The sequence below is a fragment of the Protopterus annectens genome, chromosome 7.part1, assembly GCF_019279795.1.
Source record: "Protopterus annectens isolate FY-2018-M chromosome 7.part1, PAN1.0, whole genome shotgun sequence".
Lineage (NCBI taxonomy): Eukaryota > Metazoa > Chordata > Ceratodontiformes > Protopteridae > Protopterus > Protopterus annectens.
The window spans coordinates 212828594-212854847 of NC_056740.1; the positions used below are offsets into that span (position 1 = coordinate 212828594).

The 26254-nt window shown below is 42.7% G+C and overlaps 1 protein-coding gene across 1 annotated transcript in view; it reads right to left on the bottom strand.

Moving 5' to 3' along the window:
- LOC122807698 (ubiquitin carboxyl-terminal hydrolase 4-like) overlaps positions 1-26254 on the bottom strand; it is a 1844759-nt gene that overhangs the window by 384788 nt on the left and 1433717 nt on the right. The window contains exon 13 of the mRNA XM_044078661.1: positions 15520-15635. Coding sequence (XP_043934596.1) covers positions 15520-15635 — 116 coding nt within the window. The remainder of the gene's footprint in view (positions 1-15519; positions 15636-26254) is intronic.

The following is a 26254-nucleotide window of genomic DNA, read 5'->3' on the forward strand; positions in this document are numbered from 1 at the left end:
TGAACTTTGCCTTCGAGCTCAAGGTCTCAACCAGAGAAGTGGTAGTTGAACCTGTTCCTTGGTCTGACCACTCCTCCCTGTTCATTTCTAGGTTAACGATTCCCAGGTTTTTACCCCTAAAAAAGGACTCACTTGGTGCAGAAGTACTGATCTACTCACTCCAGATCCTTGTCTCTGTACTACAACAGAACAGTAGCACTGATAATCCTGAGGAACTGCTATGGGTTCTACTATAATGTTCTCGTAGCTAATCTTGGATACCACAGCATGTAGCCATGTTTGTCCAGTCTACTTTGTAGCACACAAGAGATGATTCTTTCCTGAGAGATGAGGAAGACAATGTAAGGGCTAGACAAGCAAATGGCACTGCAACAGTCTACTGGAGAAAAAGTTTGTACTGAATAAATAATGTTTTGGTATACCAGACCAAAATCTCAGAGAGAGAAAAAAAGTCTTATCTACTTGTCCCAGGAAATCAACGAGGAAGCAAACTAACCAGATAAGTCTTTCCTGGTGGTCAGGAGTCTAGGTAATCCTGTATTCACTCTGAAAGATTTGCCTTCTGAAGAATGATTCTGACACTTACTTTTTTACTGTCAACTTGTATTCAGTAAAATGTGGCATTGAGCCTAATGCATGCTCATTTTTACATGGGTAGCATCATGGACTTTTTACTGTCTTCAGTTCAATGCAAGTTTTTGATGCCTGATTACAATTACTTCCTCTCTCTAGTTCCCACTGTGTATGCAACTACTTGTGGACAGTACCCTTGCCCTACGTGGCTGACTTTGTCGTGCCTAAATGTGCTTGGCCCTGTCTTTTATGAGATCATCACAATGTTTGTTTTCAGGATGGGCAGTTCCATCTATGTTAAAGAAAGCCGTGACCACTGCCGGAGTGAAAAACCTAGTAGATATCCTGATCTTGACTACTGTGGACTTCTCTAAGATTCTATTTGTTTGCAAGATCTTGGAGATAGTGGATGTTGGCTTGCTCATTAAGTGAGAGGGAATCAGTCTGATTTTCTGCACTAGTTATACCTGTAGGACTGCAGTTATATCACCCACACTGATGAGTGTAGACAGCCCATACTTCACAGTGGTGCACCACTTATGAGAAGGGTGACATACATAGTAGAACGCAAGTAAACTCTCCAAGGCAGCTATGGTGCAGCATGCAAACCGCTGAAGGGAAGTGCTAGGTGAGGTGTGTGTGGGGGGATGATCTCTACCATGGGAATGATGGCTCCCACTCCTGGTTCACTCAACTTGTCCTTTAGGAATTAAAGAGCTGCAGGGCTCTTACAGCTAGGTAAGGAATGTGTCAATCAACTGATGAGGAGGGATACAGCTCAAGAGTCAATGGGAGGAGGCGGAAGTAAAAAAAAAAAAAAAAAAAAATCTTAGAGAAGGTGGTGTACATCCAGTTTCATTTGCAAGTCTAGTTTTTTGCTCTACAGACAGTAATGAGACAGCCTACAACATAGTGCTTAATTTCTTAATGGTGAAGGACCAAAGTTAGAATTCTGTTTTGGTCCTGCTGGATATCTCATCAGCACCTGACACAGTAAATCTTGAGATCCTGCTGGATCATCTGCAACATCAAACTGTACCACTGGTAGTGGCTGAAAAACACTGGAAACATGAGCCACAAAGCATCACAGAAAATGATGAAATCTACATCACATGGGATCACCCATTACCAACAGTTCAAAAGATAGATGGGAGAAAACTGGATGTAGTGGTCTACGAAAATAAGTCAAATAGCATTGATCATTGAAATCGCCACACCCACTGACTACAGTGTCTTGCGTACAGACACACAAAGTCATAAAATATTAGGGTTTGCAGCTGAAATGAGTGGAGTACCTCCAAAGTGAAGGATTCAGTGCAGATTAAGAGGAAACCAGTGGAATGGGAAGCAACTGGTCAGGTGCCATATGAAGATATTTTGCAGCCTTCCACAGGAAACCAGTATAAATGTTCACTTGAAGCTGGACAGCAAGGGAAGGAACAGGAAACTGTGGAAACTCTGACGCAGTCAATGTTGAGGTGTGATAGGCCAGTGAGTTCCCGTATGACACAGCAACGGATGGCACAGGATGAAACTGAAGAGAATGTGCCACAGGAATATGCAATAGAGCTTTCTATGGAATAGCCACAGGAAATGGAAAACAAAAAAATGTGCCCTCAGTTTAGAAGAAAACGAGCTAAGAGAAGAGTTGCTTAATTTAATACAGATAGACATATTAAGATCAATGAAAGAAATAGACTGCAGAAGGTCAATAAAAACCAAAAAGTCAGAAGTTTGATAAAGCAAATGAACACAGTAATTAGGACTGTCCACAGAGATCCATGTAATATAAGAGAAGTAAACAAGATATATTACAGTGCAGCTAAATTAATAACTGATAAAGTTCTACTACAAGAAAACAGAACAGTGAGGGAAAGGAAGGGGAAAAATCAAATATGCAAGTGTCGAATAGAGAAAACTATAAAGCAATTAAGACAAGTGTGTCACTGTTAGAAGCGGGAACAAATCAACAAAAGTATTTAGACATGATAAAAGCAATGCACAGTATTAGAACAGATCAGGATCTATCATGCACTATCGCAAATAAACTAAAAATCTCAGCACAGGCAGAAAAACTTAGAAGATATGCAGATAAATATAAAGGAAAAGCACAAAATAAGCAATTTATTGATGACCGAAAAATGTTTTAGAGAGAATTGGGAAACAAGGTAAAAAGAAGAAATGGATACATTTTAGAGAAGTATCTATGAAGATTATGTGGAACAAAAAGATGCTAAACGGATAGAAGTAAAAGAAAGAATAAGAAGTTTAAAGGTAAGGAATATGAAATGGGATGAAGTACCAGCCAGAGAGATTGAAACAAAGTTAAGAAAAGCCTCTAATTGGAAAACTACAGTCCCAGATGCAGTACCTAACTTCTGGTTAAAAGTATTAACATCTTTGCACAAAGATCTAGCCATGAGTAAGAACTATATATGAACACACCGAACATACACCAACCTGGCAAAGAGAAAAAAAACAATGTTCATACTTAAGAGTGAACCTGCAAGCTACACTAAAAATTATAATAACTTGCCTTCTGACAACGTATAAACTAAACACTGGAATTGATGCCGACAGTTTATAGTCATTTAGAAGAAAACTCAATCATGGCAATAGAACAAAAAGGGCAATAAAAGAAAGTTATATGGAATAAAGGATCATCTATTGTTAAATAAAGTCATAGTGGAGAACAGTAAAAAGGGGAAGAATTTAAGTATGGCATGGATTGACTACAAAAAAGCATTTGACAGCATCCCACATTCATGGATAAAAAGAGTGCTTAAAAATGTGTAAGATACACCCTACACTGATCAACTACATTACAGTTACCATGAAACAGTGGCAGACCACTTTGCAATTAAGCCATGATAAAGGACAAATTACTATCCCAGGGATAAAAATTCAAACGGAGATATTCCAAGGTGACTGTCACAGCTGCTATTCTGATTTGCCCTTAACCCATTAAGCTGTCTACTTAACAGCTTGGGCCATCGCTATAATGAGGCTCCTAGAAAACAACAAAGTGTAAAAACTTCTCATTTTCTCTTTGTCAATGATTTAAAACTGTATAGCTCATCAGATGAGGAACTGAAATCACAACTTCAAGCAGTCAAAACTTTTCAGATGATATAAGAATGTAATTTGGTCTTGATAAATTGCAAAAGCAACTGCAGCACCAAGAAAACATCAGCTTAGTACAAGAATATGATACAAAAACTTGCCCAAGAGAGGGATTATATAAATATTTGGGAATTGGTGAAGGAGCAACAGTAAAACATGAACAAATGTGAATAAAACTTAGTAAGGAATACTTTAAAAGACTTAAATTAATCCTGAAAACAGCAATGACATCAAGGAACAAAATTTAAGCTATGAACCAATTTGCTCTTCCTGTCCTAACTTACAGTTTGGAGTGATTGACTGGCCCCAAAATGTGTTGGATAGATTACATAGGAAAACAAGGATGCTTCATGCTCAAATGATTTATAAAAATCAGTGCATACCAAGATTATATATTCCCCCTTCCAATGGAGGGATGGGCCTCCTTGTAACTGATTACATGTACATATCTGCAATTGTGGGGCTGCACACACATTTGCTGACTTCATAAGACCCAAATGTAGTGAATGTTTTGAAGCATGAGGAGAATAAATCTAAGATGACTTCCCCGCTTAGTCTAGCAGAAGCACATCGGCGTTAAGCAGGAATGGAAATCAAACTAGAAGTAGATAAAAATCAGGCATCAACTGAATGTGTAAAACAAAAGAAAGAATAAAAGGTGAATGACCAGATGAGAAGGCTGGAAATGCATAAATATAGTTGCAAGTATAGAAAACTTCTGGAAGAACCTCATGTTGATCAGGATCGAATGCAGGAATGGTTAAGGAGAGGCAAATTCAAACCAAGAGATGAAAAGTTAATATTGGAGGCGCAAGATAGTGGGCTACGTACACATTAGTTTACAAAGTCCATTGAACATGTGTGAGAAACAGACAAATGTAGGTTTTGTAAAACAGAACTGGAAGCAGGTCGCACACCTCGTTGCTAGTTGCGACTATGGCAGGAGGACTGTACATTAAAAGGCATAATAATGTGGCAAGACTGTTGCACTGGGGATTGTGCAAACATTATAGTACTGAAGTGGCTGAGAAACACTGAAAACGTGAGCCACAAAGCATCACAGAAAATGATGAAGTCTATATCACATGGGATCACCCATTATCAACAGTTCAAAAGACAGATGCAATAAAACCAGATATAGTGGTCCACGAAAAGAAGACAAAAGTAGCATTGATCATCGAAATCACCACACCCAGTGACTACAGTGTCTTATGTACACAGAGTAACAAGAAGTCATAAAATATCAGGATTTGTAGGCAGAAACGACTGCAATGTGGAAGAAAGATACCCAGACAGTTCCAACAGTAGTAGGAGCAATGGGGTCTTATAAAAAATAGTATACAATCATATTTAGATGTGTTACCAGTACATGTAACCCCAAACGAATTTGCAGTTGTCGTCACTACTGGGCACATTGCGGGTGCTGCAAAGAGCACTTTTGACTGACATCAATGATGGAAACAATACTAATTTTATGAACTTCAATTATACTTTGACTTTGGAATAGGGTCCCATTCCCATCATGGTATCAGAAACCCAAAAGAGTTGGAGAAATTAAAAGATTGATACCACTGGTAGTCTCCTGGACTGGCCTGCCTTCTACTTTTCTGGGCATACAAATACATCTGATGTCCCAGAGAGGGTTCCACTTTGGGCCCGCTGTTCTTTACTGTGTTCACTTTTTTTTCAGGACAAGTTACTCGAGAAAGACACCTACAATACTACTGTTATGCAATGATGTACAATCATACCTCTCCTTCCCTGAAGACTCTGTCTAATTCCTAATCTTGGTGGCCTGCATCCACAAGTAGATGATCATTAATGGGTTAAAATTCAACACTGTGAAGATGGCTGCCATGCCACTCTGGAACTCATCTCTTCCACTGCTGTCCCTGAATATCATTGGCAACAAGGATAAATTGGAATTTGTACCAAAGTTAGGCATCAGTGTATTGAACTTGGCAACAATCTGACTCTGAAAGACCAGGTCTTGTAAAGTCACAAGTTTTGTGAACAAGCACAAGGCCTACTTGCCATCAAGAAGCTTGATGACCCTGATCCCATACTGGAAATTACTGTTTCACATGCAGTCATCCACTCCCTTCCTGAAGATATGGATTGATGGGCCGAGTTTAACAAAAAGGGGAGTTTATACCATAGGTGTGGCAGTCCCTGAAACATGAATTTGTCATGTTTCAGGCTGACATTAATTTTTGTGGAAGCAGGGTGCCCTTTTGTGTTCAGGTCACAATGTGGTATTATAAGCAAATGGCTTCAAACAGTACGAGGTCCTCCAATGAGCTGTATCTCAGGCATAATATCTCATTTATGAAGCCAATCAAATATAGGGTAGCTGCTATAGTGCTTGGGTACAAGACAAATCTTGAAGCCCTTTGATTCTCTGTGAGGAATCTTTGCATCTTTTTCATCCACATCAGAAGGAGTTTAAGTACTTTAGAGAATAGGACACAGTACTCTATAATTGGTCTAGTAAGAGCTGTATCACAGGTGGACAATGACCTCACGGAAGATTAGGTGGGCAATACTACATGCTTTGCAGATGGTAAGGTCATCTACAAGGACTCTAAAATCTTTCAGTATTCTTTCAATTTTTACTTGCTGAAATCAACATTATGACAAGCTGGTGGGGCTGGTCTGCCAAACGTCAGAATACTGCATTATGTGACACTGAAAGCAAAATAATTTCTACTGAACCATTTATGTGTTAATTCTGATTGCTGTTTGAACATAGGTGGAGTCAAGTGGGATTAAGAACAATGCAATCAAGTTTTCAGTTATCTGCACTTTTCTCCTTTTTATTGAAGACTATTATGGAAGTACATTTTGACATCTGAGAAAGAGATACCAAAAAAAACGACTGGCCTTAGGAGACTGTCTTGACAGATTTTACTGGTGACAGTGGATGATGAGGGTAAGATTCCTTCAACTCTCACCTGCTGTGTATGATCATGTAGCCAGGTGTGTAACCAAGTTATTGTGACTTAACTTACCATTCCATCCCTGAAGTTTCAGTCATGGTATACAGTGTTCATTACTTATGCCAGATTGATGCAAGCTGCATGCAGTTATACTCCAGAAGACATTTAAGAGATTAAGCACACAGGATCTACCTTTGGTAGAACCATATTGGGTTATGGAGAAGGAGGAGTCCCATGTGTACCTGAATAAGTCCATTAATGATCCTCTCCATTACCTTTGTAAATAATACTTGAGAAGCCAACTGCTCTGTAATTATTGGGGTCTACTGAACGGCCTCCATTGTGGACTGGGACACAAAGACAGCCTGTTACCAGACATGAAGCAGACAGTGAGTTTTAATGCTCTATTAAGAATGCCTATACTTGGTACTAGGTTACTTCTGATTGTACAAATGTAGTTTCTTGTTATCTTACCTGTCTCATGGACCTGGTAATTCAGTAAGCATCGAGGCTGGAAGTGAGTATTCGGAATGTAATTTCAAGTGGGAGCATGCAGAAGGAAGAAGCAGAGAATGGGGTGCCCCTATGGGGCCTAAAATTTGCATCAAATCTGTATACTAACATGCTACCTGTATCTTAAGATGCCATTGCATCTTCTTATTTTCATTTAAGGACCACCACCCTTACTATGCAAGTTCCACCTGCTTATGCTGGCCTTGTATTGGTACATGCACTGGTTTTCTCCCATTTGGACTGCTGTCAAGCACTGCACCCAAGGCTTCCAGACTTTGAATAACACCGGCTGCAGATGGTGCAAAACTGGATTACCTAGCTAGTTAGTAGGATTTAACTTAACCAACATATTTGAGTGAGTTGTATTGGCTACCTATCAAACTATTTTTCTTCAAAGTTTCAGTCCTAATTTATCTGACCTCATACAGCTTGGTTACCATTTATCTGTAAAAAAAAAAAAAAAAAATAGACCATTAGCTGGTTGCATTGTTTTGTGTAGGTGTACCACTTCCAGCTGCATGGCTCAAATTGTTTGGTATTTGCCCCTTTACTTTTCAATAGCCACACTTCTAGAATGTTTTACTTAGGTGGCTGAAGGACACTCAATGAATGGATTCAAATACTCTTCAAAAACATTTTTGATTTTTATTTTTAACTAACTTATTATGATGTGATATTTCCCTAACTGTAGTTTCCAGCACTGCCAATCTGTTTCTGACCTGCTATTAATCTGCAGCTAGACAACTCAGTAGTTCTACTTTTACTACACTATAGAAGTTGCACTCTATTTTACTTACGCTTATTTTTGTATTCAACTCCGTTCCAATTGCATGCATTTTGTATTATGGGCTTAGCTACATATTCTTTTTTAAATACTTTTAATTTTGCAAAATGCTTGGTTTCCAAGCATTTGAATTAACTTGAATGTTTCCAACATAATTAAACCATACAATGATTTAAATCAAATTAAGTTCCTTTAAATAAATTTAATATGTCCTGTGTGTTCAAAATAGTAAAAAAAAGAAGTTATGTCTTTACCATAACATTCCATGTGAGTTGTTCATCTCGCCTTTTTGTTCTTACACATGGATCGGAGCCTATCCCTCGGCTCCGAATTGGCCGCTTTTGAAGCTCAGACTCTCAGAGAAGCTCGAGACCCAGTGAATATCCCATGATGCCCTGCTATGAATTCCCAGATCTAGTATGCTGCAACCAAGACAGCCTACAGACAGAACAAAACTATAAAGTCTACCTACTTAGAAAACTATAAGAGTAGGGGGAGAGAAGCAGAGCTGGAATGTCTAAACAGACTGACAGCTGGACCAATCTACCAAGGCAACCATCTCACTCGACTGGAGGGGGAAGGTGGGCGGGAATGTAAGAACAAAAAAGCGAGATGAACAACTCACATAGAACGTTATGGTAAGGACATAACTTCTTTATGTGAAGTTGTTCTATCTCGCCGTTTTGTTCTTACACATGTGTAGCGTCCCAAGCACCCTCATCCTGGGTGGCTCATGGGAGAACATTCCTAAGCACAGTGGAACCAAACGTAGCCTTGTCCCTGGAGTTCTTATTCACTTTGTAATGAGTGATAAATGTGTGAGGTTTTGACCACGTGGCAGCTGCACAGATGGAATCTAAAGGTAAATGAGCTGCATGAGCTAATGATGTAGAAACAGCTCGTGTAGAATGGGCTTTGACGTTGGTTTCTAATGGCTGATCAGTAGAAGCATAAATGAATCTGATGCAATCAGAGAGCCACTTGGATAATGTGATTTTTGATACTGAGACACCTTTTTTATTTTCTGCATAAGACACGAATAGTTGATCCGATTGTCTGAAATCCTTTGCTCTATCTAGATAGAACCTCAGCTATGTACATCAAGCTTGTGTAACATATATTCCAGTTTGTTGGTATGGTGTTTGAAGAAGGTTGGGAGCTCAATGGACTGATTCAAATTACTTTCCGAAGAGATCTTGGGAAGAAAGGTAGGATTTGTTCTGAGGGACACCCTATCAGGATGAAAAATCAAATAAGGGGGTTTGAAGGACAAGGCTTGAAGTTCGGAGACTCTGTGTGCAGACGTAATGGCTACCAGGAATAAGGTTTTCCAAGACAAAAACTTTAAATGACGAGATGAAGCAGGTTCAAAGGGGGCAAGCATCAGTTGGGATAAAACCAGATTCAAATTCCAGGGGTAGACAGGATGCCTAATAGGTGGCCTGAGATGATGGATCCCTTTTAAAAATGCTTTACAAAGCCTATGCGACGTGATGTTAGAGCCGCTAAAGCCTACATGGAAGTTTGAGATAGCAGCCAATTGAACTCTAATGGTGGCAGCAGCCACGCCATCATGGAACGACGACAAGTCTAAAATGATATGGATAGGTGCTACATAAGGGTCCGTGTTGTGTTGAGAAGCCCAGTGAACGAATCATTTCCATTTGCTGTTATATAGTTTCCTGGTAGAAAGCTTATGAGATGAAACTATAATATGTTGGACCGCAGAAGACAACTCGTGTGACCTGGCTAGTGTGGGAATTGGAGCAGCCAAGCTGTCAGTTTCAGGGGAGGGATGGAGAACTCCCGACGAATGAGTCAGAAGATCCGGCACTGGGTCCAAGATCCATGGTTCTTCCAGTTGATATTTCCGCAGGAAGGGAAACTAAATCTGCCGAGGCCTAGACAGGGCTATTAAAATCACAGTCCTTCCCAGACTTTTGGCTTTCTGCATGAATTTGGGAATTAGAGGTATTGGAGGAAAAGCATATAGGAGACCCGGGGGCCAATCGTGTACGAGCGCATCCCTCGGTTCTTTCCCCGGTGGGGGATAAAGGGCAAAGTAGCTGCTGCATTTGGCATTCATCGGAGACGCAAATAGGTCGCAGCAAGGCTGGCCCCATCTGCGGAAAATGTCTTCCGCTACTTGTTGATTGAGAGACCACTCGTGAGGCAACAGCATGGCTCTGCTTAATTTGTCCGCTATCACGTTGGATGTCCCCAGGATGTGAGTTGCTATCAGAAAGTGTCCGGTGGATACAGCCCATTGCCAAATCCCTAGGGCCTCCCGGCATAAAGGGTACGTTGATGTACCTGACAACTGACATGTTGCCCGTCTGGATAGCAATTGTGCCTGGAGGAAGAGAGTCGTGAAAGTGCTGAAACGCTAAGAACACCGCTCTCAGCTCTAGGACATTTATATGCAGGTGCGTTTCCATGTTTGACCAAGTGCCTTGGACAGTCTTTCCCTAAAATAGCAAACCCCCCCACCCTATCAGGGAAGCATCCGTGGTCACTGTGGCTGTGGGTTGGAGAAGAACGAAGGGACATCCTATTATTACTTGGTTGCTGTGCAACCACCAGCTGAGATCTTTCTTGCAAAGATTGGTTAATCGGATCTCGTGTGACATGGGTAGTTGCTGGTACGACCATTGCATGAAAAGTAACCACTGGAGAATTCGCATGTGCATGCGGCCTAACGGGACTGCTATCAAAGTGGCTGCCATTGTGCCTAAAAGCTGTAGTATTTGGGACGCTGGAGCTTTGTTGCAGGCTAAGAGCCTGGATAATTGATCTTTTAGTGTTGCGATTCTTGATTGGGACAACTTGATTCTTGCGTTGACGGTGTCTAGTTCTGCCCCTGTAAATGTAATATGCTGCGAGGGCGATAGCGCAGATTTTTCGAAATTGAGGGTAATACCCAAATGGGAGCAAGGGTGTATGGTGTAGTCTCTTGCTAGGATTAGTTGATGCCTGGAGGTGGTGGTGAGGAGCCAGTCGTCCAGATATGGAAACACCCGGAATCCCAACCGTCTCAGGTGAGCCGGGACCACTGCCATACATTTGGTGAACACACTGGGGGCTGTGGTGAGACCAAAGGGCAGGGCTCTGAATTGATAATGACTGTCCCCCAGGCGGAAACGCAGGTGATCTCTGGATGATCTATTTTGATGTGGTAGTAAGCATTCTTGAGATCTAGAGCACATCCAATCACCCGTTGCCAGGAATGGGAGAATCGACTGCAGCGTGACCATCCGGAACTTTTCCTTCTTGATGAAGGTGTTGAGTTTGCTGAGGTCTAGTATGGGCATCCAAGTCCCCTGTTTTCTTTGGAACTAAAAAGAACCTTGAGTAAGTTCCGGATCCTATTTGGTCCACCGGGACTGGCTGGATGACTTTTGTCCAGCAACTTTTGGATTTCTACGGCTGCTAATTTTCTCAGACTGGGTGGTACGTCTGGGATCCTTGTACATAAAGGTGGGGTTTTTATAAAGGGGATGTAATAACTTCTGGCAATGACGCTTTTTACCCAAGAGTCCGTTGTAATGTTTAGTCAGGTGTCTGGGTATAAAGCCAAGCGACCCCCGACTGCCTCCAGAGTAGGGCAGCTGGGCTTCCTTTCAGGAACGCTAATAGGGCTTACCAGAGAACTGATCCCTGTCGCCCTGGTTCTGCGGACTGCCTCTGCCGTTTGGACGGCGTCTTCCATTTCTGCCCCCTCCTCTGCCTCTAGAGGGGGTATCGGTAGGTGTGTTCTGGAAAGCTCCTTGAGGTTTTCGGAACCACATTTTTCCACTTCGTTGCCCTTTGGGGTACGGTCTGGTTGGAGTGGAAAAACGGACCCCTACAGCAGACAGAGTCTTCCCTTCCTGTTCACACCTAGTAAGTGTCTCCTTAACTTTGGGTCCGAACAAGGTGGACCCGTCGAATGGGGTATTGACAAATGAAGATTTAAAGGCTTCCGCAAAGGAGCAAAGGCGCATCCAGGATTGCCTCCGAAGAGCTATCGCTGAGCCTGCTGCCCTACTCGATCCATCGGCCGCATATGAAATGAAGCGCATGGATGAGTTTACTATTGAATTAAGGGTGTTGAGTTGTGCAGTCACCTTTTCCGAGACTGTAACAGCTGTATTACCCTGAAGAGTATCTCCCAGCTCTTTTAGGAGATCTCGCTGAAGGCGGGTAAAATGTATCAGTTAGTTGAGCGACCTCATGGAAAATGCCGCAGAACTAAATATGCGTTTCCCATATCTGTCCATCGTCCTAGAATCTCTATTAGGGGGATGGACAGCCGAAGAGGTTTCCGACATCTCTTTCTTGGTGGCCGCCGCCACCACCATGGCATCAACTGGGACTCCTTTTGTAAGAAAGGCCTTGTCGGTGGGGGAAGTAATAAATTTATTGTGCCTGCATGGGACCGGTTCCACTGAGTCAGGTGATTCCCACGCCCTTCGAGCAACCAGTTCCATCAGCTCATCGAAGGGCGGCGTAACCCAGGAGGTGGATGGTTGACATCCGAAGGCCTTCAGGAGAACCGACTCGTCCTCAGAAGGGGCAAGGGACTGCCAATCACCCCTCTGCCTTAAGATTTCCAATATGTCTGTGAAGGAGACATCTTCTGAGGGGGACCGTGGGGACCCTTCTGATTCCTCCAAGTCGGTATCTGATGTTAGAGATTCCTGTGGGGAATCCAAGTGCCTCCTCTTGCACAATCTCTTCCTAGGGACTTCATCGGTGGGGGCATCCGGTGAAGTTCCTGGAGAGGAGGGGCCACCCAATGGGGATACCTGAGACCCTGGATTTCGACGCTTTGTGGGGATCTGCAGGGAAGATGTAGAACGAGACCCCTTAGGGGAAGGGGAAGACAGATCCGAGGAGTTAGTAGTCTTGGCAGTCATGACCTTCCTCATGGCATCGAAGGCACCAGAATCCCGGTCCAAGAAGTCAGTCGGCTCCGAAGAGACCGGCAGCTCTCCTCGGACCGAGACCCTCCGCTCCAATCCAGAGGACAGAGCCGAGGCCACCTGCACCGAAGCCCCAAGTGGAAGAGTCGGAACCGAAGTATCAGTTCGACTCTCCACCCCAGAGCCGGCGAGGGACTGTCGGCCCCGAGATTCCTCGGTCAGAACCGAGGAGATCAAGGTCGATGGAGCCGAGGGAGGAGGATCAAACCTCGGCTCCAAGGGTTCTACCAATATCGGTTCCATCTGACCTGGCTTCGAACGCTCTATTGGCTTCGGAGGAGGAGGTGGAGAAGCCATGGGGGGCATTTCAGGCTTCGAAGCAGAGTGGCTCGAAGCAGATAGCATTTTGGCCAGGGCCGGGTTCTCTAAGAGCCTCTTAACCACTCGGTCCAGATTCACATTGGAAAGCCTGAAAGAATGAGTCGAGGGATGGGTTGAAGGGGCCAAAGATGGAACTGATTGAAGGATTGGAGACTGAGGGGTCTCCAATATCGGTTCCACAACTGGACCCCAAAGCAAGGACTCGATACACGGCTCCAAGGACTGAGGAGCCGATGCACGGACCATGCTAGAGGAACTCGGAGCTGATGACTTGGGCTCCGAGGATCCTTTGGAAGACTTCGACCCCTTCGATGCCTTGGAAGAGGTGTCAGCCTCATCTAAAGAAGCCTGACATTCTTGCTTTAGGAGTCCTCTATCCACCAATTTCCTGCGCCTTTCCAGGAGGAACCTGGCACTAAAGGAATGGCAGATAGAGCACACCTCTTGTAGGTGTACCGAGCCCTAAGCAGTAAACGCAGGTGGAGTGATTGTCTGTAACACACATCTTCTGACCACACTCTCACCATTTAAACCCTGATTTTTGCTTTTCAGACATGGTTTAACAATAGTAACAGCAAACCTTAGATATAGGTAAAGATATGTATAAATGTATATATCTTAACAATCTACTAAATCATGCTAAATATAGAGTTTTAAATGTCCAATAAACTTTACTACTATTAGCTAAGAAATATATATAAACTACCACTCTAACTGTATATATATATATATATATATATATGAAAACAACACACAGAAAACGGCTGACAGAGCCCTGTCACGCCCAAAGAAAGGCCAAAGGCCTGAAGAAAAAGTAACTATTTAACGGTTCTAGCAAACTAAACTAACCAGAATCCTAACACTATACTATTAAACACTCTACTATATATCGAATAAGATAAATGAGATAATAATTAGAAATTTAAAGCCAATGGCCCGAGCTAACTCCGACGAGCTGTTGATCCGTTGCAGCGGCAAACTAGATCTGGGGATTCATAGCAGGGCATCATGGGATATTCACTGGGTCTCGAGCTTCTCTGAGAGTCTGAGCTTCAAAAGCGGCCGATTCGGAGCCGAGGGATCGGCTCCGACCCATGTGTAAGAACAAAACGGCGAGATAGAACAACTTCACATTGTGTATTTTCCCCACAGGTCTTACTCAATGACTCCCCTTCCTCTGGCCCAATTACCAATTTGTTCCACTATCAAGTAGGAAGTCAGGCACTTTCCAGCACAGGTGAAAGCCTTATAGCCCATTTGTTCCTAGGCTGGAGGGCTTAATCAGCCTATTCATTCTTCAGAGAGACAACAGTCAGTCAAGTAGAAAATATACCAGTCTTGCCAGAGCCTACAGCTTCTCTTCCATGCCCCTGGAGATCCTACCGATCTTGAAGATTCTCTTCAGCTCTACTAGAGCTGTCAACCATGGAAAGAGTGTATTCCTCCATATGACATCCATGGCTTTACTGCACTTTGCACTGTTGGACAGTATATGCTCAGAAGGCCTGTTCTCCAGTTTCATCATCCAGTGCTCAGCAGCAAGCTACAGGTACAGTCCTTCTCCTAGAGTGGGTGAGCCATCAACAATCACTCATTCCCCTCCTCTCCAGTCCTCCCTCTCTAGTACCTGTGCCACTTATCAAACAAGAGTTCATCTGGGTAGCAGTCAGGGCTGCATCATTTGGTGCAACGGGAGTGGGTCAGACTCAAAAATATTTTCTTGAGAAAGGTAAGAATGAAGGAGATTAACTTCTTCAAAAGATTAAACTCAGAATGAAGCATTTTTATAAACAAATATCCTACCGTAAGGCTAAGGAACTAAAAACTGTATACATTTTTCCTTTTACAATCAAAACTTCACAAATAATTGACTAGCAAGGCAAAAGAAAAAAAAAAAACAAAGTAATATGAAGTGATCTAAATTCTGTCATAATTCTTCCTTAATCTGAACCCTTGTGATTTTAATTATTCAATACAAAGAGTGCCTTGAAACTACAAATAATTCTAAGGGAGTTTACCGAAGGACCACACTTCAAACTTAAAATAAGAAAAGGAATATAGTCAAGGATCTGGCTTCCAAAACCGATCACTAATTCACTGCTATTTGTAGTTACACAGATTCTATCTCTAGTGGCCAGAGCTATAACTGCCAACAAGACTGATACAGTTTCTCATTCTAGGTAAAATCAGTAGAGCAGATATTACTCAAAGGTGAAAACTGATATCTTTAGTATACATGTTCTTTATGATAAAGCACTTCCATACAGGAAAAAAACAAAATTACTTGTACTTTGATACTAACCAGGGGTCGTGTTCACCTAGTGTCTCCATTGTTGTAAAGAGGCCAATACACTCTTCCAGTGCCACTGCGGTTTTCTTCTTCTGAGGCTGCAACATGCTGTCGTGCTTCTCAAAGCTCTTCAAAGTAATGACAACAAAACATTAAAATGATTTATCAAGTCTTGTAGTTATCCCCAAAAAATTAATTCTACATTAAAATACACAAAACACTGCCTAATCTATTCATAAAACAAACCCAGCATCACTACAGCAGATGTTAGGCTTGCTTCTTCTGTGGCTGGATGTGTGAAATAAGTAGTGCAGCACTATCAGACAGGAAGATTTTTGCATATTACTCCATGCACAACCCTGCAGTGCCTAAACAGCAGTTTTGTAGCAGCAATTCAAAAAAAAAATCAGCCTCCCATAAAAAGTTCAAATTATAAACTTCATTTTTACTATTCGATATAGTCAGGAACAAATCATGCAGAATACTGTGTTCAGGACCAATACACATGCAGCAATGACGTCAGACTTTTTTTTTTTTTTACAATAAAAACACACAGTATAAAGTTGTTCAAATGTGAGCATGACTTTTGTAGGTCTCAAACGTATTCATAGCTCAATATGAAAAACACTCAGAGTAACATATTTGTACCTTGTGGAGAGGTGTGCTCCATACTACACACAAATACAGATAAAAAAATGGGGTCAACCCTGCGAAAGCTAGCTCCATGCCCTCCAGTCAAGAAGGAAAAATGATTGGAGACTTCAACATACACTATCAGCTTTCCAGTTAAGTAAATGATGAAAGGGAAAACAAAATAAATCAAGTTTTATCTGCTTTAATACTTTTCTCCTTAATTGTGGTTGTGTGTGCATCAGTAATCACCTGTGGCAAACGTCTGTAGCAATGCTCTCCTTCCTACCTTACACTACAGCAGCATACCACCTTGTCTGCAATAAAGAACAGGATGAGATAACAGGATGAGATAATATATAGAAAAACACAAGCTATGTACTCACTACAATGATCTACCTGTGTTGTCCGTCATCCTTCCTCAACTGATGGGTTTTGGATCTAACTTTAACCACTTCTTTAGACTTTGGCTCCTTAGCGTGAGCTCATTCCCTTTACTCATAACCTTCACCTTCATCTGAATTACCTCAGATCAAGCTTGCCCTTAAGGCAGCCTGCCATCTTGCATGAATACAATGTATCTAGTAGAAGACGCATTATAAATGTAATCACAGTCAGTGAGAAAGGAGACAGAGGAAGGCTGGAGCTCATTCAGCAAAGGCGACAGTAGTTACTCTTCAGGACCTGCTAGGACACTGAATGAAAAACTTCTAAAGTAGGAAGGAGGCTGGAGGGAGGGAGACTGAGGAAGGAAGAAAACAGACATTGTTACAGTGAGTACTTTATATCAGATTATGTTCTGCAATATCACTGCTGCATTATTCTATATAGAAGGGATGCCCTGCCCAGGGCAGCCTGTTGCTCGGCTGGTATGCAAAAGCCTAAAAAGGTCTTGTATGCACCGCATGTTAAATTTATGCGCCTCACACAGAAAGTATGGCATAAAAGGGATGACTGATTCAAATACTATACAGTAACTCCGTTATCTCTGCTTAGAACAAAAATAGCTTAAATAGTTTTAAACCTGCACTTAAGGAATATCTGCAAAACTCCTAAATTTGCCCCTGCAATGACCCTACTTGAATACTAACCCTACCACCTCTGCCACTGTTTTTCTTCTCTCTTCTTTCTCTCGATCTAGCTATGTATTTCTTGTACTATATATTCTTGTAGCCAAGATTGCTTGTTCCCCTACCATGCATCAACGAAAACTTTTTCTTCAATGTATAATATTGTGCATTTTTTTTTTTAACTTCTGTCTTGATTAATTTTGTAGTTAATTGTAACAATTTGTTTGTGTACTGGATTTAACGATTTGTTTTTGTACTGGAGCTTTTCTCCTTGGGTCTCTACTGAAAAAGGGCCTTCGGCCCAGCCAGACTAACCCGGTTAAGAAAAGGCAAATAAAAATATAATAAACACCCAAAACTTGTTGCTGCCAGTTCAAATGCTGTTTTTGCCAGTTATTCTGAATGCCTTGTTGCTGTACTGAATATTTAGGAACACCAGATAAGTGTCCCATTGAGAGTTTTTTTTTTTGTTTTTTTTTTTTTTTTTAACTTTTCTTGGTCCTATATTTTTATTTATTTATTTATTTATTTTACTAGCAAGGTTAATGTCATCCAAGCATCCAAGAAGGGAAAATGTCTATGGGGGAGGCAGATTCCCCATAAGGATAGTCACAAACAGTGTCTTTTTTTGTTTGGGTGCTTCCTACAACCATACCCCTCCTGCAGCACCTGTAAGGCATTTGTGCCCAAGACACTCAGTAGCCATTTATTTTCTCTGGCCATTCATCTTGAAAAGCAGCAGCTTAAAAAGTTAGTCCAGGGAACCATGGCAGAATCCTTTAACTCAGTGATACTCCTGCTAAGTAAAAAAAAAAAAAAAAACAGGCCAAGAAGTTTTGACCGGATTCTTTAGCTGTTGAGCCTCTAACTGGATGTCCCTATAAAAAGCAGGTAACAGCTCTGCAGCTCATTTGGCGTGTCAGATTCCTCTGCCACGATCTCGTTTGCTGGAGGCTGGTATGGATTCTTCTTTTCACATGTCCTCTGAGGCTTTGCAAATTTCTGCTCAGGAAGTCGAGGGGGAACCGTGGTTGATTATCTCAGAAGGTCTTTGAGGGATTCCATAAATACTGGTCAGGAAGTACCGGGTTCTCTTACTGAATCTCGCCATGGATTGGAACCTCCAGTATTTGTTATGGCTGATATCCCTTCTCAGAAAAGACAAAAACTGAAGCATGCTTCGGTCCATCCTAAGGATTCTCAAAAGGAATGGCAGGAGTTTACTCAGGGCTTGTTTTCTGCCTTAAAGGCCCTAAACCCTCTTCAATGGGTTTCAGTATCTGCTCCTCCTTGGACCCCTACCCTTCTAAATGTTTTAAGGAGCCAGACTCCTCGGATGAGGATTCAGTGTCTGTTGAGGGTCTTTGTCCTATTCTTCACAGATGCCTTTGTCTTTTTGTTTATGGTTCTGATGAGTCCTGAGTCTCCTTTCGAGGAATTGTCCTTTGGGGACACAATTTCTAGGATGATGGAATTCTTTAACTGGGATTCTTCTGAAGTGATTGACCGATATTTAAAGAAAATATTATGAGTTGCTCCCGGTGGATACTCCTAAACCATTGGCAGTTCCTCCTGTGTTGACTGCATTGTTAGATACTTTCCTTACTGCTTCCAAGTCTGCTGATTCTCAGCCTCCTGCTTCTAAGAAGCCTGATATGTTCTATAAGGTTCCTGAGGATTGTCACTTTTTATTTAAATGTCATTCTGCTGATCCAGTGTCTCTTCTGACATACCTTCTAAACTTTTGCCTTCTGATAAAGACAGTAGGGCAATGGAGAGAATGGATAAGAAAGTTTACACTGCTTCTACTTCGGCCTTTAGGGCTATTAATTACAAGATCCACAAGACCAGGTGTGCTCTCGCCTTGATTGCTCAGGCTTGGCAGGCTATCTCTGGCCTCCCTGATTCTGAAGGCAAATCCTCTGTCTTATCTTTTTTAAGTTCTGCTTCTCATGTGGCTTGCCATTCTATTAAGTGTAGCTATGATCCTCCTGACACCTCTTCTAGGGCTACGGATTTTGGGTCCGCCATGAGGTGGTGTTCTTGGTTTTGTCTCCAGTCTCCACCTGAGGACATTGAGGCCAGGTTGTTGGATGCTCCTCTGGATAATGCACAACTTTTTGGGACTGCTGCTGACATGTTTAAGTCTCTTCAAGAAAAAGGCAAAGCCTTGCAGGACCTTAAACATATTTTTTCTCCCCTATCCCTAGGTTCTAGAGGAATTATCTTTCTAGGTCTGCTTTTGTTTGCAGGCAACCCCACCAGGCCTCTAAAGACAGGAAAGGTGGGAGGTAGTCCCCCCTCTGCTAAGGTTTCTCAGATTTCTGTGACCCAGAAGCCTCCTACATCTGATAAGCCTGCTTCTCTTTGACAATTCACCCCCACTTCTTTTACACCAGGTTCCTTTGTCCCTTTGTCTTCCAAATTGGAGCTTTATCACTTCAGACTCTTGGGTTCTTTCTATTATCTGTCAGGATTACGTCAAGGTATGGAAATCTCTCCCTCCCTTTTCAGGAATTCCTCAACCTCTTCTAGAGCAACTTCCTCATTCCACAGAGGTTCTACGATCCCTGCTGAACCGAGGAACCACTCAACCTGTCCCCCTTCCCAGGTGGAAAGGGATTTTTATTCCAGGAGGTTTCTGGTTCCTCAAAAGGATGACGACACTTGGAGACCTATTTTGTATTTCACCCGGCTCGACACCTTTCTCGAGATCAGTTATTTTTGGATACCTACTCTTCAAACTCTGTTTCCTCTTTTATTACCCCAGTAATTTCTTGTGCCTTTGGTTCTGAAAGATGCTTACCTTCATATCCCTACTGACCCTCTTTTCAGGAAGTTTTAACTTTCTCTGCATCTTCCTCTCATTTTCAGTTTTCTGCTTTGGCCTCTCTAGTGCCCCCCCCCCCCCCCCCAAGGGTATTCAAAAAATGCCTAACTCATATGATTGCCTTCTGCAGGATCCAAGGCATTCAGATTTCTCCTTATCTGGATGATCTGTTGCTTCAGGTGCCTTCTCCTAGTCAATGTTACAGGATCTGCAGTTCAGCATCTTACTTCTTCAAAGTCTGTGGTTTACTATCAACTTTCAAAAGTGTGTCCCGATTCCCTTTCAGGATCATATTTATCTGGTAATGCAGGATTCAGATAGTGCCAATGTTGTCCTCTCTTCCTCCTCCAAAGGAATTTTTTTGTTTACAGCCTTCTTTCAGTCTCTTCTTCCTCTGACTGCCATGCCAGCCAGGGAGTTTATTCGGGCCCTGCGATTCACGGCCTCTTCTACTTCAATGCTTCCAGACTGCATATGTGGAAGCTTCAATGGTACCCTCAAGTCAATCTGGCTACAGCATCATCACCCTCTAGATTTCAGTGTACCTCTCCTTACCTGTCTCAAGATGGAATTCAGGTGGTGGGATTCAACAGTTTGCTCTCGACTTAGGTTAGCCTCCAGTCCCTTCTCAAGAGTTGTTCACCGATGTTTCAGACATGGGGTGGGGGCCTTCTCTAGGTTACCTTAAAGTTCTGGATTTTTGGCCTCCCCATCAGAAGTCGGACCATATCAACAAAGGGATGAGAGCTCTAATTTTGGCCCCTCAGGCTTGTCGTCCCATGTTCTCTCTAGGGCCCTTGAAAGCATACAAAGACAACACTACAGTGATGTGGTACATCAACTGCTGGGTACATGAAATCTTACCTCCTCTGCAGGATGGCACTTCAGGCTTGGGAAGTGGCTCTCAGTTAGCAGTTAACTCTTCAGCAGTATACATTCCTTCAGAGCACAGTCTAGTGGCAGACTCTCTGAGCAGGTCCAAATCCCAAGCTCAGGAATGGATGCTTCACAAAAGACTTGTTTCTGGACTTTGTCCATCCATTGGGTATTCATCAGGTGGATCTTTTTGCCTCCCCTCTGAACAGGGAGCTTCCTCACTTCTGTTCCAGAGTACCACACCATCTGGCATGGAAGAATACTGCCCTTTCCTTTCTTTGGAATGGGATGTTTCTTTATGCTTTCCCTCCTCTCCCTCTACCTCCAACACTCCTGCAGAAGATTCAGCTGGACTCCCCAAACATCTTGCTAGTGACTCCCTTTTGGCTGAGACTGCACTGGTTTCCCCTCTTAATGCATCTGGCCAGGAGCAATAATCACAAGTTACCTCACCTGTTGGATCTCCTCACACAGGACACAGGGCGTCTCCCATCCCCATTTATCTACTTTGCAACTGACACTGTGGACGATGGGGTTTTGATTTCTTCCAGACACCTCTTTTCTGAGGAAGTGCTCAGGGTTTTACAGGAAGCAAGGAATCTTATATGTCCAAATGGAAAAGAGTTTCGGTCTGATGCCATGCTTGTAACCAGGACCCTTTTTCAACGGGGGTCCCTCTGGTCCTCTTTTATTTGTGTGGTTTGCTCCAGTCTGGTCTGGCCTGGCCTATTCTTCTGCGAAAGCCCGTCAGCCATTTTTGCTGGTCTGCTCTTGACTCCTCCTTTGACTTCATGTTCTGAGGTCAAACAATTTCTTAAAGGCTTCCTGTGTATTAGGTCTCCAAGAAAACCCATTCTTCCTCCTTGGGACCTTAATTTTCTTTGGAAAAATTGACTGAGGTTCCTTTTGAGCCTGCAGATTCTGCTTCTTTGCAACATTATATCTGGAAGACTTTTGCTGCTGGCTCTTACTTCTGCTCAGACAGTTTCTGAGCTCCAAGCCCTTATGGCCATTCCTTTTTTTTTTTTTTTTATGTCCAAGGTACTAAATGAGTTGTCCTTAAATCAGTAGGTACAACTCCCTTCCTTTTTCCCTTCTCCTCTGTTTGCTATCATGCATACTTTGGATTTGCACAGACAGCTGAGGTACTTTTTGAATAACACTAGGACTATTCATTAAGTCTGATTGGCGTTTTGTTTCTTTTCATCCCTGGTCTTTGGGTTTGACTATTTCTAAGCAAACCATCTCTTCCTGAATATCTAAGGCCATTTCCTTTTGTTATTCTTTTCATGGCAAATCCTTGCCTTCTTCTGTTAGAACTTATTCCACTAGGGCTGTCACCTCTTCTGGTGCATTCTTCAAAGGGTCAACACCAATTCCATCCTTGAAGCTGCTACTTGGTCTTCCATCCATACCCTCTACTAAGCACTGCAAGTTGAATATCGTTTCTAGGACCAAAGCAGGTTTTGCTGAAACTATTTTATGTCGGTTTGTTGAGGGCTGTTCTCAGCCTTTCACCTCCCATTTAGTTGAGCTTTTTTTTCTCCCTACTATGTAGAATACTGCAACAGTGATATAGCACATAATACAGTTCTGTAAAACCTTACTGTAACAGTACATGTCCCTCTCTTCACTGTTGTAGTATTCAGTCCCTCCATCCACCCCCAACATTTTCCTTCCGGATGTACATGGACTCCTTTGTCCTATGGAGACTATTCTCTTCTGGGACAATTCAGTTCTGGGTTGTTGCGTCCATACATCCCTTTTATGCCCTATGCTCTGTGTGGGGAGCATAAATGTGATGTACGACTCATACAAGACCTTTTTTTAAGTTTCTGCATACTAGCTGAGCATTGGGCTCCCCTGGGTGGGGCATTCCTTCTATGTAGGATACTGTTAACAGTGAACAGAAGGACATCTACTGTTAAGGTAAGATTTGACACAACTGTACTATGTCTTTTTCATCTGTTTCTCAACTGATGGGACACATTTCCCCAGCTACAGAAAGCCTGAGGAGTCCTCAAATAAGGTTATTCTGGAGAACAGGTGGTGCCAAATGCTGCCCTACACCTCAATAAAATGTCCAACTTGTAATGAACAATAAAGGTATGAGCACTACACCAAGTACCAGCTGTACAAATGTCATTGATGAAAGCTCTGCACCAGAAGGCAAACAATGTTGCCACAGATTTGGTGAAATGAGCCTTAGGAGGTTTAGGTAATGTCAGTCCTTTGGACTTAGAAAAAAAAAGCAATCAGTGAGTCATCTGGCTAAAGATACTTTTAAAAACCTCCTTGCCCAATTTAGTATTGGAAAAGGAGACACAATTGGTCTGATTTCCTGTAACCTTTTGTTCTGTGAAGCAAGAAAGTAATCTGTCTAGCAACATCCAACATGTGTACCATGTATTCCCCTTTGTTGGAAAATTTTGGAAGGAAAACAGGTGGGTTGATGGACTGATAGATAGCAGCTTCTGATATCACCTTAGGTAAAAAGGAAGGATTAGTTTGAACAGGCATACTGTCCTTGTGAAAAACAAGATAAGGAGGCTGGAAGAAAGTGCCTGGAGTTCTGACTCGTTTGGCTGATGTAATTGCAACCAGAAAAACAGTTTTCCATGAGAAGAATTTTAAGCCCACCTTGGAAGAGGGTTCAAAAGGGGCCTGGGTCAAGGCCTGAAGAAGCATTGTTAAATCCCATGGAGAAGTAGGGGTCCTTAACAGGTGGCCAAATTATGTAGGACCTTTCTTAAGCATACCTTTTTTACTTTAAGTGATGTCAAGGAAGAGTGGTTTCTGCCTAACTGAAAATTACACATGGCAGCAAGTTAAACCTTAACTGGAAAACAACTAGTTCCACTATTGAAAATGAAAGCAAGGAAGTCAAGAACCACTGGAATATGTTGAAAATGTGTCTAGTTTCCTGTGGAGGGCTCAAACAGAAAGTCTTCTCGTTTACCCTTAGAAACCTTTCTAGTAGAGTCTGTCTGGGATGATGTTAAGGAAATGACTCTGAGGAAAAAAGCCTGGACTGCCTAACCATCACAAAGTGGTGAAACTATCCAGTCAACATGAGGGTTTGAACATCCGAGTGAGGTACCTCGGACAGGAAAAATAGAAGGTCCCGAGAAGGATCCAATACCCAGGGAAAGTGAACTAGATGAGGCCACATCAAGGGAAAATGCACTTGTCAAGGCCATAATGGAAAAATGAGAATTACTTTGGCCATTCACTGAAGCGCTTTCTGAAGAAACTCGGGAATAAGAGGAATAGAAGGGAAGGCATAAAGGAGACCGGGGGGCCAGTGATGAATCAAGAGAATCTCTGTCACTCCCCCTCTGGGGGATAAGTGCAAATTACCTGCTGAACTTGGAATTGAGGGCAGAAGTGAAGAAACTGCAGCATGGTCAGCCCCACTGGCAAAATATAATTTCTGCCACTGATGGATTGAGAGACCACTTGTGAGGACTTAAAATCGACCTGCTGCGTTTTTTCTGCTAAAACACTGGACGTTTATGAAACATGTGTTGCCAACAGGAAGCTGATGGAAGAGATCACCCACTGCCACACATTCACTTTTTTGCATCATAAAGGGCAGAGCAGGTCTGGGGTCTGGGCCCCCCCCCCCGTTTGTTATGTACCAGACTACTGACATATTGTCAGTCTGAGTAGCAGCCATCTCTAGAGGAAAAAAATACTGAAATGCCTATAATGTTAAAAGGACTGCTCTCATTTCTAGGACACTGACGTAACGATTGACCTCTGACTGAGACCACATGCCTTGGACTGTCCTTCCCAAGTAATGGTTCTCCCAACTTTATTTGGGTGGCATCTGTAGTCACTGAGGCCTTGGATGCAGAAGGAATAAAAGGGCGGTCCTCGGAAACAACTTCTGCACAAATCCACCAGGCTGTGTTTTTTGTATAAATGTTTGTAATTCAAATTGTTGCAGTCAAATGGTGATGTCCTATCGACCACTGTATTGCAAGCATCCATTGCAGTACCCTCATGTAAAATCTTGCTAGAGGTACCAGAAGTATGGAAGCTGCCACAGAACCAAGAAGTTGTAAGACTAACCAGAATGGAGGGGAAGAGAGAGAGAGAACGTGTGATGCTTGGCTTTGCAATGTGTTTAATCTGGTCTGTGGTATGCCTGTGATCAGTGCCGCCATACCCAGACAAGTACCAATGAATTCCAGGATTTGAGTGGGGGAGAGCTGAGACTCTGGCTTAGTTCAATGTAATAGCCAGCTAAAGACATAGCTGCGGCAAGTAGTTCTTCAATTGAATCAGTAGAGGCTTGGTGGGAGGAGAGAGGAGTCATTCGCGGAGATAAGAAAATACCCAAACTCCTAGCAGTCTCATGTGAGATGCATCCACTGACATCCATCTGGTGAACACTTGGGGGCTGTGGTGAGACCAAAGAGCAGGGGGCATGAAATGGTAGTGACTGGCTCCCAGCCGGAAATGTTGGTATCTCCTTGAACACCTATCATTTTGATGTGACAGTATGCATCCTGGAACTCGTAGAGAACATCCAATCATCCTTTCACAACATCCAATTGTCCTTGGGCAACTACAACAGCATGATCGAGTGACCATCTGGAACTTCGAATGTTTGACAAATTGATTCAGACTGCGGAGATCCAAAATTGATCATGGGTTCCTGGTTTTCTTTGGCACTAAAGAACCTCAAGTAAGTTCTGGATCCTCGCTGTTTGGGGGGGGGGGGGTTACCATCTGATGACTCTCTGACAGTAGCCTTTGTATTTTTGTGACTGCCGCTTTCCTCTGACTGGCTGGAATCTTTTTGGTACATTTGGCAGGCTGAAGGTAAAATGATATGCAATAATCTCTGGATATTATACTCGTCACTCGGGTATCATTAGTGATGGCTGTCCAGGCTTCTGGGTGCAGAGCTAAGCACCCCCATGACTGTCTCCAGACTGGAGAAGTCAGGCAACCTTTCAGAAGTGCTGAAAGGGCTTCTCAGAGAAAGAACCTCTGAAGCCCTCATGTTGTGAGCCTCCTCTACCTTGAGGGTGGTGTCTGCTATTAGAATTTCCCTCTCTGCCCCAGGGAAATCAGTTTCCATAGGAGTCCTGGGAAGATCCTCGCATATGTGGAACCACATCTTTCTACCCCCTCTCTGGTTCCTTGAAAAGGCTCTCTGAAAGGTATACAAACATTTCCCTACATCAGATGATGTTTTCCTATCTTGTTCACTTCTGCAGACAGTTTCCTTTACCTTAGGGCCAAACAAGGTGGAGCCATCAAAGGGCACATTAATGAATGAAGTCTTGAAGGGTTCTGCAAAGTCACAAGGGCACATCCAGGCATG